General features: G+C 42.1%; 1 protein-coding gene across 1 annotated transcript; it reads right to left on the minus strand.

Moving 5' to 3' along the window:
• Window positions 1-230: 230 nt before the first annotated feature.
• LOC119771459 (calcium and integrin-binding family member 2-like) lies at window positions 231-15,340 on the minus strand. The gene is made up of 6 exons (XM_038267429.1): window positions 15,189-15,340; window positions 14,964-14,998; window positions 10,811-10,922; window positions 10,553-10,700; window positions 7,114-7,309; window positions 231-772 (listed from the first exon to the last, which is right to left on the minus strand). Exons 1-6 carry the CDS (start codon window positions 15,237-15,239, stop codon window positions 751-753), a joined length of 564 nt encoding a protein of 187 aa, XP_038123357.1. The 5' UTR covers window positions 15,240-15,340; the 3' UTR covers window positions 231-750.
• Between the last annotated feature and the right edge of the window lie 506 nt (window positions 15,341-15,846).

Below are 15,846 nucleotides of genomic sequence, written 5' to 3' on the forward strand. Positions count from 1 at the left end.
CACAGCTGGCTGCTCAGGATAATCAGGATGAATGCTCTGCAGACCTGAGAGCAGCAGCCGTTCCTGCTAAAAGAAGATCTCCTCTTCTCACTAATCTGCTTTCACAGGTTTGCAGATGTTTGAAGAGGGAAACTGATCCAGCTATGTTTTCTGATTTAGTTTTTTTAGCTACAGACTGGCTGTTCCTGTACAAAGATAACAGGAATCAGTTCAATAACCATGAGACACAGTGGAAGAAAACAGCTTTTATTCGCTTCTAGTCAGAAAACACTCCGGTGAACGGGTGGAAGGTGTTTGATCAGGTTGCCTGTGGGCAGGAGAAGGTGTGTGAAAGCCAGACTGACAGAGAGCCCTTCCAATAACTGAGCTACAGTTTACAATGATTGTCAGTTTGCACCAGAACACTTCACTAAAGCACATTTACAGTCTCAGCAGCAGAGGAAGCTATTTACAACATGCATGTCAGCAAGAAAGATTGCATAGCTGCTCACGGTTTGCCCTTTAACTGTGTGCTTTTAGACCAGAGTCGGACTGGAAAGCACTGAAGTCACGGTCCTGCAGCGCCAGGCTGCTGGGTCTCTACGAAAACACAGGAGTCCAGTCCGGAGCTCTGCAGCTGGCAGCAGAAACAACATCGCCTCGGTGATCCAGAAGGTCCGGAACCATCCATCAGAGGCTGGTTCCTCAGACTCCCGGTGGATATAGGAACACAGCTGGATGAGACATCTGTCCTCTGTTGGTGGCTGTGTCTCATATCCTTATGTGGAAGTTACTGCAGAGACAAACAAAAAGCAGATGTTTTAATGTTTTATGGATCATTAAAAGCAGAACAGCAGAGACCATTTTATAGGACAGCATTTTTTAGCACCCTGTTTCACTTTTCTTTCACCAGTTCACCGCAGTTCTTCCAGCAGTCCACACTTTCTCTGCTCTCTTTTTCTCATGGTCTTCTCCTTCTTTCCCATCGCCCGGCTTGCCACAGGTTTGCCTGCTGTGTCTAAAAGTAGCAGCAGCAGCAACCCAGACTGACAGCTCATTGGCTCATTTGGATCACGTGCAGCCTGGAGCCGGACGCTCCCCAGGGCTTTACCGTATTAACAGCAGAAGAGGCGAAAGTGAAATTAGACAACATGGGATAATTTATAAATGTCTGCTAATCCGTTACCTCTGTCCGAATATTTCTAGCTGCTGCTTGTAGCTATATAGTTGCCCAGTTTTTTGCATGACACGACTAAAAGATTATTTTCTTTTCTAAGTTATTCTTCATTGTGTATCTTTAAGCTAATGCTGCCTGTGTGGACAATGTTCACAAGTCATTTTTTGCAAGTCCAAGTCAAGTCTCAAGTCTATTTGCGTGCTTGCTTGTTTCTCCTTGTGTTTTCATCTCCTTCACTGAGACGGTATAGCTTAAAGGTCACTATTATATCTATGGAATGATCATTATCTTGAACTGGTCAGTGACGTCAGTGCTACATGACTGTTTGACAGCCCCTCTGCCGTTTTTTTTGGTGTTTTTTTTTACCTCTGCTGGGTAAGGCGAGCGGGGATCAGTCAAGTTAGTAAAACAAAAAACGGTTAAAAAATATATAGTTCACAAGTCGGAAATCGCGAGTCTCGGTCGAGTCTGAAGTAATTAAATATGCGACTTAAGTGTGACTCGAGTATGAGTCACAAACTCGAGTCCCCACCTCTGGTTGACATAACTAATTGAAAAACAGTAAGACGGACAATCCAACATTTACACTGTTGCTTTATAATGAAAACTATCGGTGCTTTATGTTGGATGTAGGATGAATGATTGTTATTACCTGATTTGGAAACTTTGTGGTTGGCAGTTTAACATTTACCTACTGAATTAATGGGCTATTGCGGGTGAAGATTCTCAGTCATCCAGGTCATAGTCAGGGGACCAAGACAGCTCACCTGGTAAGCCTGGAAACCTTCCGTTGAAGTAACTTTGGGAAGGGGCGAAAATAGTGGTTAGCTGATTGGCCTATGTTGGTGATAGACGGGCCAAATAAACCAATCAGATCAACGAAGCATATGACGTACTAACAGAGCGACGACGAAGAGGAGCCAATTGATAGATCAAACTCTTGCCGAAACCAGTCGGAAGAAGAGCAAAAACATCTTTTCCTCTGAGAAAAGCCTCCAGAGCAGTGTTTTGCTCTTCTTTCAGTGAAGAAATACTCTGTAATTCCGATAAAACTTGCTCGATAGCCACGCTAACGCTAGTTTCATCGGCTGAAGCCGCCATGTTCTTTAGACTGAACTGTCGCGCTTCTCGTTGCGTCACACCTCAACCCGCCTCAAAGCCAACGCTGATTGGACGTTCGTTTGGTGAACGGCTCCAAGTTTTCTTCAACGGAGAGTCTCCAGACTGATCTGAGAGTGAAACCTTGAAAGATCAGGATGGTCTCACGAGGCTACCCTTTCATAGGCATAGACCAGTATCTTGTTCTGCAGGCTAACGAAAACCTGACCGTCCCCCATTTCTAAAGGGCGGACCCGTTCCAGCAGTTCGATTTCCATGTTTTCTAAGCTATAACAAGGCTTTATGGGCTACTCTATGAACCTGGAATTCAACGCTAATTCTGACATTTTGAATTGAAAAAGCGAAACGTCTTATAACTTAGAAAACAAAGTTCAGCGAATAGTTTTTTTTACTTTTTTGGAATTTACGGCTATTATTGGCTTTATTCAAATTTTACTATAAAAGAGCAGACACACATATTTACAAAAAACAGACACACATTTAATCAGAAAGAAAATCCTGAACAACCAGAACCAATAGAGGAGGATAATAACATTAGTTAGTGATTAAAAATCATGTTTGTTGCCTTTTAGAAAATAAAGAAGACTTAATATAATGAAAGAGCTGTGATATTTACTGTATTTATAGCTAAGAAATGAAAGCTACACAGATATGAACTCACTGCAGTTAGCATGGCAGTCAGTGTTCACTAATATATGAGAGTCTGGGCTGCTTAGTTTTCACATTTTGATTATTATGGCCTGCATGGCTGCATCACACGCCATCTTAACTCTCCTAAACTGCAATTAGCTGCTATTGCAGCTACATCTGGACAGATGAGGTGTATCTAATTCAGAATAAAACACCCTTTATTGTCCCACAGTGGGGGAATCTGGGTGTGTCAGCAGAAGGAGACGACAGCATCCATGTTCTCACATCACTAAAACCATAGAAGAAATTACCAGAATAAAAGGTCTGAGCATAAAAAATGGTGAAATAGGTAAATTAGAATAAAACCCAAGGAAGTTAAAATAAAACTTATTTTTGAACAAACTATTGTCATCCTCTGATGAACTATATTAGAGTCTCAGCAGCACAGTTTAACCTGCTGGAGTTAAATGTGATCTGCTTTATTCAGTGAAGCAGCGCTGGACGTGAGGCCATCTGTGCTTCCTGCATTCCTACTAAATACAGAACAAAACCTGAGCTCTGAGTGTCTGATGATAGAACAATGAAAGAGACACGGTTCAGCACTATAAACTCCACTCTATCAAACACTAAGATCACTACTAATCTGAGCTGCAGATTGCTATCCACCTCATCACCGCCTCGGCTGTACAGAAACAGTTTAGCGCTCCATCCCTGGCAGGTTGCCGTTGGCACAGAAACGAAGTGAAGCACAGAGAACTTTTTAGACGTTGTGTCAGATGATCGAGAAGCAGAAATTTTACCAGAACCGTTTCTGACTGTGGTCAACAAAATCATGGGAAAAAATAAAAAAATCTATGAATCCATAACTGAAAAAGCATCAGATCTCAAAGCAAGTCTCCGCTGAGTGCGAAGCCCATTCCCCCGTCCTGCAACCCTCTGCTGGCTGGCGCTTTGGCCCGCCGATGCATTGGTGGTGCTCGGTGTTCAGGGGTAGATGACCCATCTGTGGTTTTGGGTCCCCCGGCGTTCGCCACAGTGCTCTGGGGGGGGGCGCCTCTTTGGCTCCTCACAACCACTATTGAGCATTTTTCCATATTCTTATCTTCAGCTACCTAAGTATACATGTCAAATTAAATCATACTACTTATAATTCAGCTATAATATCTAGCTGTTACTTTATTGTATCTATTATACGATATTTGTCGGTTGTGCCGTTCTTTTTACATCTCTTTACAGGTGATGAAGCAGACTGAAGATGTTTTATCATCTTTTTTCCTGTTTTTCCTGTCCTGTCCTATTTACATTGCAGTGTCCATATAATCTGTAATACTCCCTGCATGATTTATAATGAAGCTATTTATACGCGTAAATCAGGCGGAACACTTAGCGATAGCCGTACTGCTCCACTGGTGAAAGTAAAATCTGTTGGACTCTTTTTGGCATCAAAACAATTATTCTAATTGCCATTTCATCAGACAGGACACTGTCATAAAAAGGCATCAGATCACGTGGAGCTTAGTGAGTTTTTAGAATGAGCCATCACTAAACCACTTCCCTGGTGCTGGGTCTCCTGATGCAGGATCAGTTCTAACGAACCCTGCATTGGATCAGAGTGAGAGCCCCCGACAAAACATCTTAGCAAGAAAATAAGGTCAAACTAAGAGGAAATTATTTTCACCAAGGACGGGTCACCGGTCCAACAGAGAGACTGGCAACCATGCACACACACAGGTGCTAATTCAGAGGCTAGCTCGCTCAAGTGATAAGTCACCTGTCCTGCAAACAGGAAGTCTGTATTTGTGTCCCAGCTGAGGGGAAGGAGCTGCCAGGAGACATCAGAAAAAGATGTCCGAGTCCCCCTGCAGGGAAAGCTAATTTCAGCCGCTTGTATCCCGTTCTTTCTGTCATGATCCAGATTTCATGTCAAGGAATGTAGTAGAAATTAGTAAGGCTGGTTTATGCACAGAAACCAGGTCGTCTGACGTCCTTCTGCAGACGCTCTGCTGCACCTCTCCAAAATTGTAGATGGTCGCAGACAGGAGGCCTCTGATTGGTCAGATCTACATCCGCTCTACTCTATGCATATTTCCTGTTTGGTTCCTTACCGGCTGGTTCTGTTTGTTTGGCCACCATTGTGGAAAACGACTGGTGAAGATGGAGCAGCTAGCAGAGCGAGGTGCGCGAGAACGCTGGGACCCTTTTCCTACCTCTATCCCCACTCTTTTTGGCCCTCATGTCCCTCCGTTGTCGCACAAACTTGCCTCCACTTCCTCACCGCCTCGACCGTATCTAGACCCACAGCTAGTTCCTGATTGGCCCTCTGGCGTTGTGGCGTGGAATAACATTGCTTCAATATTGGGCAGAAGTCAAAAACATCTGCGACACGCTGCTGCAGGAGGATAACCAGACCTTTAGTCTTCACCACAATAGATCGGTTTAACGTCCGCATTATAGCAGCAGCTGCACCGATCCGTCTATTGATGTCCGTGGTGAACAGGACTCCAAGATGGTTGAACTTCTCCACTTTACACTGGACAAAATCAAAATCTACATTATGCATTTTTTTCTTAACATAAGTGAACTTTTTCTTGAATTCAGCAGGTAAGTGAGACACTTTGCCAATGGAACAAGATGATCTGCATTTTAAATAAGAAGAAACGATTTCATTGTCTTATTTCAAGTGTATATTATCTATTTACCTTATTTTAAGAGTAAAAATACTAATTCAATTGGCAAATCATCTTATTTACTTACTTAAATTAAGGGTAAATAAACTTAATTTGAGACATTTTGACTTATTTGTAGATTGTTTTTGCAGTGTAGGCAGGAACAAGAGAACTTTCAACCTCAGATTTGGAGAAGGTGATCCATCTATCCATGGAGGTTATGCAGAGGACCATTGATAGAGGGCAGCCCTGGTGCCTCTATGCATCGGGAACAGGTCAGACTTTAAGCCTGAAGCCAAGGTTCAATAATCGCAGACTCTGCTTTGCAGCTCCCTGACATGGGCCATCCTGGGAGGCTGAGAAGTGGCATCCCTCTACAGTTGGAACACACCGTCCAGACCTCCATGTAGTGTTGAAGAGGCTTGTCAGCCATGACAGCCGGACCGTAGCTCATCCACCAAGATTAAAAACATAAAATTTACTGAATCAAATGAAGAGAAAATGTAATAAAACGTTATGATTGGAGCACCTTGTTTCTTATATTAATACCTGAACTTCACAGCTGGAACACAGAGGCTGACATCACTATTATGTCACGATTGTTCATCCTGAGCCAATCAGCACCCAGCATCGTGTTGACTCTCCTGCTGCCATGTTGGCCTGATTTTATGTTTATTCTGTGTTTATAAAACATATTTTTTTATGTGAATTTATTTTCTGCTTTTTCTGGACCTTCAGTATCACGTCTCATCATTGTTTTATTTGGTTTGGTTTATTTCTGCTGTGGTTTTCTTTCTGCTTAGATTGTGAAACACTTCATTCATCTTATGATCAAAATGAGCAGAATCATCTTCCTCTACCTTCATCTTCCTGTGTGACATCATCGCTCTGACAGGAACCTCAGTGACTCAGCAGGTCCGTCTCCAGCGGCTCCTGCTGTAATCCGACCTGAAGCCCCGGCCCCTGTCATCGCTGCTCATCAGGCTTGGTTGCCATGGTAACAGCATCCCCAGAGCCTCATTTTCCAGCGATAACATGCAGCTGGGGGTGGTGTGGTGAGATAGGCGGCGTTTGAACCCCCCACCCCACCCTCCCGGTTCAGGCGGAGGAGCCATGATGGATGGTGAGCAGTAAAACCTTTTATCTCTGCAGCTTCATGCAGAACAAGAGGAGCCGGTCTGGAGTGTCTCTGAGTTTACCGCTCTGATTTCATTGTTCCAGGCCTCTGCTGCTCTCTCTCTGCACCCTCCATTTAAAAGCTCATTATTGATCTGATGATGGTGCACTGAGCCTAGAACCTCAGACTCTCTCTCTAAACGCTCAGTCGGTCTTTAAAACAATCGCTCTGCTGGTTGATTCCTATTAAAGTAGCTGTTCTCCTCCTCCAGTGGTTGGCATGCTCTGCAGTGGAGAGAACTTTCAGCACAAAGATCTAAATCCACCCAATCAGCAACATCTTTTATCTCATGCAGCCCAGATGCTCCTCACCACCCGAAGGTCTCCTCCTACATGCATGTCTAAATGATAAAAAAGGGACGTCACCTCAGAAAATCAGGAGCTTTGGAGATCATGTTCTCAAAGTCAGCGAAGGAGAGCTTGCTGTCCGCGTCCAGGTCGGCCTCCTCGATGGCTTTGTCACACACCAGAGCGACCTCCTCCGGCGTCAGCTCGCCTTTGGTCAGCTTGTTCAGGGTCTTCTGCAGGTCCCCCTTACAGATGAAGCTGTCTCTGTTAAAATCTGGACCAGGAAGACAGAAAAAACTGAAGGCTGCTGGACTACCAATGGTTTTCATTAGAACTCAAATTCAATGCATCTAATTAGTATTTTTATTTTGTTCTATCATGGAATAAAAGAGAAGAGAAAAGAATAGAATAGAAGAGAAGAGAAGAGAAGAGAAGCGAAGAGAATAGAAGAGAATAGAATAGAAGCGAAGAGAATAGAAGAGAAACAAAGAGAATAGATGAGAAGAAAATAGAAGAGAAGAGAATAGAATAGAATAGAATAGAAGCGAAGAGAATAGAAGAGAAACAAAGAGAATAGATGAGAAGAAAATAGAAGAGAAGAGAATAGAATAGAATAGAATAGAATAGAAGAGAATAGAATAGAATAGAAGAGAAGAGAAGCGAAGAGAAGAGAATAGAATAGAATAGAAGAGGAAGATGTCTCCCCAGGTGAAGCTGCTGTAGAGCTGCGGCTCCTCAGTGACCGTCTGCAGCCTCTAGGAGCGCTAAGGAGCGTTATCACAGATCCTTCCTCCAGCTGCTGTCAGACTTTAGAACCATCAATGAATCCAGAAACTCTAGAAGTGTTTAACTGTCCCGCTCTATCCTGCACAGTTTTTATTAGGAGTCAGGCTTATTGTGTAGATTTAGAGCAAAGATGCATCTCTGCATGGGGTCCAGGGTTCCTTTGCTTTACATCGTCCCTCTCTTGTCTGTCTCTACATTTCTTGTCTACCTGCTGTAAATGAAAGGCTACTGGTGCCACAATCCAATACTTATTTTGCTCTTTTTTATGCCAATCTCTTCATCCAGCTGCACATTTATGGAACATTTTGACTTTGCTTTTTCTGATAAACAATAGTTGTACAATATTATTCTTATGCTTTATATTAAACATTACTGCTGTCTCCTTTACATATTTCTTCTACCCATGCGATGATGCTTATATTTGGGTTTTATTTGCAGCTGAGACAAAGGAAACAATAAAGGCTATCTATATATATTATTTTTTTTGCAGTTTAATAGTTGTAAAAACTGACTTAATTTTTTATGTAATGGGGTATTTGAGTATATCTAGAATGCTAATCTAAGGTTGGAATCCTCTGTTTTATTTGATAGTGAATTTTAAGGTTTTATTTTAGAGAAAATCCAACGTTTCCAGAACGTCCAAAACTTTATGACCCAAAACAGAGTCCCAGTAGAATTTAGAGGTAATTTATTTCTCCAATGAGAAAGTCTGGACTGAGACAACGATGCAGGTGACAGAAACAGACATTAATAGAAAGACTCTGTTGTCCAGAAGAAGCATACACTCACCGGCCACTTTATTAGGTCCAACTGCTCGTTAACACTTAATTTCTTAGCAGCCAATCACATGGCGGCAACTCAGTGCATTTAGGCATGTAGACATGGTCAAGACAATCTCCTGCAGTTCAAAGCGAGCATCAGTATGGGGAGGAAAGGTGATTTGAGTGACTTTGAACGTGGCATGGTTGTTGGTGCCAGAAGGGCTGGTCTGAGTATTTCAGAAACTGCTGATCTACTGGGATTTTCACGCACAACCATCTCTAGGGTTTACAGAGAATGGTCCGAAAAAGAAAAAACATCCAGTGAGCGGCAGTTCTGTGGGCGGAAATGCCTTGTTGATGCCAGAGGTCAGAGGAGAATGGCCAGTCTGGTTGGAGCTGATAGAAGGGCAACAGTGACTCAAATAATCACCCGTTACAACCAAGGTGGGCAGAAGAGCATCTCTGAACGCACAGTACGTGGAACTTTGAGGCAGATGGGCTACAGCAGCAGAAGACCACACCGGGTGCCACTCCTTTCAGCTAAGAACAGGAAACTGAGGCTACAATTTGCACAAGCTCATGGAAATTGGACAATAGAAGATTGGAAAAACGTTGCCTGGTCTGATGAGTCTCGATTTCTGCTGCGACATTCGGATGGTAGGGTCAGAATTTGGCGTCTACAACATGAAAGCATGGATCCATCCTGCCTTGTATCAACGGTTCAGGCTGGTGGTGGTGGTGTCATGGTGTGGGGAATATTTTCTTGGCACTCTTTGGGCCCCTTGGTACCAATTGAGCATCGTTGCAACGCCACAGCCTACCTGAGTATTGTTGCTGACCATGTCCATCCCTTTATGACCACAATGTACCCAACTTCTGATGGCTACTTTCAGCAGGATAATGCGCCATGTCATAAAGCTGGAATCATCTCAGACTGGTTTCTTGAACATGACAATGAGTTCACTGTACTCAAATGGCCTCCACAGTCACCAGATCTCAATCCAATAGAGCATCTTTGGGATGTGGTGGAACGGGAGATTCGCATCATGGATGTGCAGCCGACAAATCTGCGGCAACTGTGTGATGCCATCATGTCAATATGGACCAAACTCCCTGAGTGCTTCCAGCACCTTGTTGAATCTATGCCACCAAGAATTGAGGCAGTTCTGAAGGCAAAAGGGGGTCCAACCCGTTACTAGCATGGGGTACCTAATAAAGTGGCCGGTGAGTGTATATGATCAAGTTTATGAGACCCAGTGGGAACAGGTAATCTGCCAAACACATCAGGACTTAGTAGACGTCCCCTTTATCCCCTATGAGACCAGGAGGAAGTTTGAAAATAATCATACTTTGTTCCAAAAGTCAGAGTGCAAACTGAGTCACATATGAGCTGGTTTTTCTAATAATTTACAAAGACAGTAAATTAGGTTTCATAGATGAAACAATCACAAGATCCACCTGAAGACGACAACTAAATCTTTCTTCTTTCATCTCTGTGTGTGCATATCAAACATAGAAATCTGAAATTCGATCAGAAACCATTGAATTCAGCAGTAATAAAAACACAATGGTATCATCTGCATACAGGGTTATAATACAAACAGGTAGAGAAGTTTTATCATTATCTCCCTTTTATCTCCTCTTTCTTTCATCTTTTCTCCTTTTTCTGTTTTCCTTTCCAGTTCTAATTAAATTGCAGTGTCCATAAAATCTGTAAAACTCCCTGAATTAATTATAATGAAGCTATTGATATGCATAAATCAAGCGGAACACTATGGCGATATCCATGCTGCTCCACTTGTGAAAGTAAAATCTGTTGGGCTCTTTTACGCATCAAGACAATTATTCTTATAGCCACATTGCCAGACAGGACACTGATTCTGGTTCATCAGAGCTGCAACCTCTCCTTTCATCCTTAGATCAGTCCCTACCAGGTCGACCCTGTTCATGTCTTAGACACACAATCTTACCGTAGATCTTGAAGGCGTAGATCGTCTTAAGCTCTCTGGGCGAAGTCTCACAGAGAGCAGAAAACATGTCGACGAAGTCGTTGAAACTCATGTTCCCCTGCCCATCCTCTGAGAACGTCTCCACGATTCTGTCTCTGAACGGGTTCTCCTGTCACGCATCGGATAGAGAAGAAGATTTCAGTGGAGATGAACATCCACCTGCTGGTGTTTGGTCCTTGGAGAACATTCGGTCCGGTGAGGCTCCCACCACCAGTTTACCTTCAGCTCAGGCATGGTGACGATGAGGGACAGAGGGACTCTGATGTCTGGATTGTTGGTGTAGTCCAGCGGCACCAAATGAGGAGCCAGCTCACGATATCGTCCGTGCAGCCTGCAGATCAACGAGGACACAATGTTTCACAGTCACTGTTTGACAAAGATGATGGAAGACCAAAGACAGAAAGGTTATCAACTCCAAGACTGCCCCAAAGTGGCACAACTGAACATAAATTAGCCAGAGATGGCAAAAGTACTCACTTTCTGCACTTGAGTAAAAGTAGAGATACTTGTGTTAAAAAATACTCTGGTAAAAGTGGAAGTACTGATTAAACTTCTTTATTCAAGTAAAAGTAACAAAGTACAGGCTTGTACATTTACTTAAAGTATAAAAGTAAAAGTAGAAACCACTTTTTTCATGCCGTTGCCTACATTTTAAATGGATGTCTGCCAATAGGACTAGATCTCTGTTGTGTTCATTTTCAATCATCTCGTCGTGATGATGATTCAAAACTAAAGTAACGAGCCAATTTTTTAGAATGTAAGGAGTAGAAAGTACAGATATTTGTGTAAGAATGTAAGGAGTAGAAGTAAAAAGTCGCCATAAAAATAAGTAGTAAAGTAAAGTAAAAATATCAGAAAAATCTACTTGAGTACAGTAACGAAGTATTTGTACTTCGTTACTTCCCATCTCTGAAATTAGCAGATCATTGGCTGGATCTAAATCATGGAAGAGGAACCAGGATAGGAAGAGGACTCTGCCATAGTTCCTTTAGCATAGAGACCTCAGGGCGTTTCAATCTGACATAAAGGAAGTTTATAGATTATTCCCACAATCCTTTGCGTGACAGGATGTTTAACAAAACATATTTCTTCATTGTACTCTGCGTGATACATGCCAAGGGCGTAGGTTTGAACTCAACTTTGGTAGGGACACTATTGGTCTTAAGTTGAATTGTTCTGATGTCACTGGTCCTACTCATTATGTATAATCCTTTTTTTATGCTTGAAGTGAGCCTTTCGTTTAAAGAGAAAACAGCATTTTTGCTACATTTATACAAATTTTATAAGCACTACACATGACAAGATGTTGTTTATCAATGTTTGAAGCATCAGTGGCTCGGAATGATATAAAATTGGGACAACTTAACACTTTGAAAAGGGGTTACATTTGAACTTACCAGTGACTAAGATGGAAGGTAAATATTTATCTTTTTAACCAAATATAGTCTAAATATGTCTGTTGTTTATGTATTTATCCAGTGTTTTTCTTTTGAAGAAATAGAATTGTGCAGAGGTAAACAGAGGTAAAACCATTCTTATTTTTAAATATATGTGCTAATATTCTCTGTAGTGTAAAACAAAGCAAAATAACATATTCAAGGGACTTCAAATAGATTTATTGTATTTACATAGGCATGGGAACTATAAGGGGAACCGCCACTGAGAATTTAAATTATTAACTTTAATACATAAGTTGTGAGAAAAGAAGCAACTGCTGCCACAACACTGTATTTTAAATTCTAAACATGTTATTCATATGAAATTATTGGTAGGGACAAGTAGGTCGGGCCAAAATTTTGGTAGGGACATGTCCATATGGTCCCTATGCAAACCTACACCCATGATACACGCTAATGTAAACACCTTTATTTGTTCTGGGTATAATTTTTATATAGTTCTCTTCCTGTAGGTTGTACCAATCTGCTGCAGGCTGTAAGGATTCAGGAAAGCAATCTGGATAGTTTTCTTTCTGTTAAAACCATGATAGTTGAATGAAGAGGAGGTAGGGACTAGGGATGCAGGATATAATCGGCCCCCTATCGGTATCGGCCATAAAACTGAATATCGGACATCGGCCACCCCACCGATATTTAACCCGATATTTGATCAGCTTCTGAGTTTCTAAAGTCTAAAAAAAAATACTACTTCTTCTTTTTCCTCAAAAACTTCTTTTTTACAGACTTAAAAAGACGAGGGAAAAAATATTGATCCATTAAAATATCCCAATATCTTCATATGCTGATATATTGCCATTTAAAAACACCATATCAATCTCTTTTACTAATGAAATATTGCTATATGTCATCGTTATGCTACGAAATCCCCCGAAAATTCACGAAATTTTGCCATATTTTTATATGTTGATATATTGACGCGGTATCGATCTATTTTACTAACAAAATCTCACAAGAATTTGCAAAATATCACCAGAGTTTGTAACAGAACGATAAAATTCACCAGATTTTGAAAGTAAAATAGATCGATACCGCGTTTTTAAAAATCTGTTTGATATCAGCAAATGAAAATATATTTGAGTTTATTATTTTTCAAAGTGTCAGAAATGGATAACAAAACTGCTATTTTCAATGACTACTTATTTTTGTCCAGCTTTAAAGGAATAGTACACCCAAAACATGATTAGCCTTCATTTTCTACTCACCCTCATGCTGAACAACACTCTGGAGTACTTTTTTGATATCTCAAATGCATCTGGAGATCTGGGAGGCTTCTTGCTGTCTGCTGACATTCAAATAATGGAGGTCTAGGGCGCCCGAGGCAGAAAGGTCCATAAAAGTCCACAAAAAATTTGTCAATATTCCTCCATACTGCTCGTCCAATGTATTCCAAGTGTCCTGAGTGGGTAGCGTCCAGAATTTACTCGAAACGAAGTCATTTAGAATGTTTTTAGAGCATAAACAGTAGTGTATAGGATTTCCTGAAAGCGCGTTCACGAGTCTACGGAAACCGCGGCAGACCAAACCAGATGAAAGTGCGCATTCAGCGTCTGCTCTGCTGATAATGCAAGCGTAGAAGAAGAAATGTGCTGTTTACCTGTGCAAAGAAAGAAACAACGAAAGAAAAATGTCTGAGGACTTCAGTGTTGAGGAAGAGCATGAGTTCTTTGCCGAGCTGAATGCGCACTTTCATCTGGTTTGGTCTGCCGCGGTTTCCGTAGACTCGTGAACGTCTCCCAGATCTCCAGATGCATTTGAGATATCAAAAAAGTACTCCAGAGTGTTGTTCAGCATGGGGGTGAGTAGAAAATGAAGGCTAATCATGTTTTGGGTGTACTATTCCTTTAACGTCGGTATCGATATCGGTTATCGGCTACATGAGTTTTAAAATATCGGCATATCGGATATCGGCCAAAATCCCGATATCGTGCATCCCTAGTAGGGACAATTTGCACATTCAAATTTAGCCTTTTTTCACTAAAGGGGAGCAGAGTGAGACATCAGTGCATTATTCGGAAAATATCCACTGGACTTGGTTTCCAAGATTTGAAGAATCTTCAAATCTTGGAAACCAAGTCCAGTGGATATTTTTTGAATTTTTACGGAATGACTATGACCTGGATGACTGAGAATCTTCCTCAGCATCTAGTGCATTACTTTTAAGCCATCTTTTTCCGGGTGCCATTTTTCCACATGTGCATAAATGCTCACAGTCTTACAGTGGCAGTGATAAATATGTAATAAAAGTAATGTTTTCTCATTTCTATAATTATTACTTTATGAATATGTGGCATTTAAATCAATAGAGTTTATTTATATATTTATTTGCATGTGTGGAATTCCCTCTAGTGGTCTAAAGTCCTCATGACTTCCTGGAACCTCCATGAACCGGCTTGAGTTTCCTGCCTGAATGTTAGGAGATCACCTGTAATCCTAACAACCATCATGGAGGCTGAAAAGGTTTCAGTCTGGAAAATCTCTCTGAGACTTCTCCCATGAAAAGCATTTCTTTGATCGCATCACACTTTAAATAAAATTAAAAGATGAGAGAATGGTTTCACGCAATGAATGGTCTTCTTCCTCAGTTCAAGACTCCATGTGTGTGAGAGGTCAGTGGAAGCTGGAGGACCTGTTTGCATGAGATGATCTCCAGAGGGAAGAAGAACTATAACATCTAATCTGGTGGCTTCCTGAAGCTTCTCCAGCTTTAACAGATCTTCATCATCAGCTTTACTCCTCTGTAGCTCCACCTCAACCCTATTCTTCTCACTCATTCTCTCCATGTTTCTTTAAGCTTCCACATGTTCTCACAAAAGGTTACATAACTCCAGAGGCTCAGGTCATCATGCACCATGTTGGAATCCTGACTCAGAAGATCTATGTTTCAGCAAACAAACAGATCCTGCTCCAGCACTCACCTCAGGATCTCCTTCCGGGTGAAGTAGGTGCAGTCCTGTAAACAAACAGATAAACAGGATGAGTCCTCTGCGAGGATCTGGTTTCAGGGCATCAGGATGCAGATGGAGGCTGAGGATCAGCCAATCAGCAGCAGCTGTGCCGTTCTGATCGTCCAGCGTCTGATTTATGTTCCCGTTATCTGCCGCCTCATCTTAATCCTCACAGAAACTCATAAGACCTGCTACCTGATACGCCTCCAGCTGCTCCTCGGTGAAGGTCGTCTGTTTGTTGCCCATCGTGTCCGGCGGATCCTCCCATCACAAAGCTGCATCCCCCTGGAAGACTCCACCACGTCCACCCTTCAGGTCGCTCCTCGTCCAGGCGGGGGGGTCTCACGCGGTCCTGATGGGAAGGCTTTGCATCTGCATCCAGCTCCGAGGGTGATGCTTGTTCAGCTGGAGGCAGCAAAGAGGAAAATCTGATCCTGGGAGGAGGAGGAGGGAGAGGAGGAGGAAGAAGGGTGGATTGCTGTGCTGCTTTCAAGTGCTGCTTGGAATCTCTGCTTTCTATGACAGACTAAGTTAATATTTTACTTATTTATATATTCTGAGATTTCCCGTTCGTTTTCAGGCTTAAGCGATTAAACACTGACTGATCCGTTCATTCTCATCCTCCCATGAGGAAGAACTGAAACCGTCTGAAAGCAGTTCTCTGGGGAAATGAGGTTTCTGAGGGCTCCTGAAGGCATCAAGGTGATTAAGTGAGGATGTCCTTATAGGAACCTAATATCTACCCTACAGAGTTCAGTTCCTCATCATACCAGCAGAATATTCAGTCCTGCTCTATATATCGCCATTATAAAGCTGCCTTAATTATTTACGGAGAGCTTCACAGAATTCAATA

This window comes from Cyprinodon tularosa, unplaced genomic scaffold (assembly GCF_016077235.1).
Source record: "Cyprinodon tularosa strain WSP-4 unplaced genomic scaffold, ASM1607723v1 ctg672, whole genome shotgun sequence".
Lineage (NCBI taxonomy): Eukaryota > Metazoa > Chordata > Actinopteri > Cyprinodontiformes > Cyprinodontidae > Cyprinodon > Cyprinodon tularosa.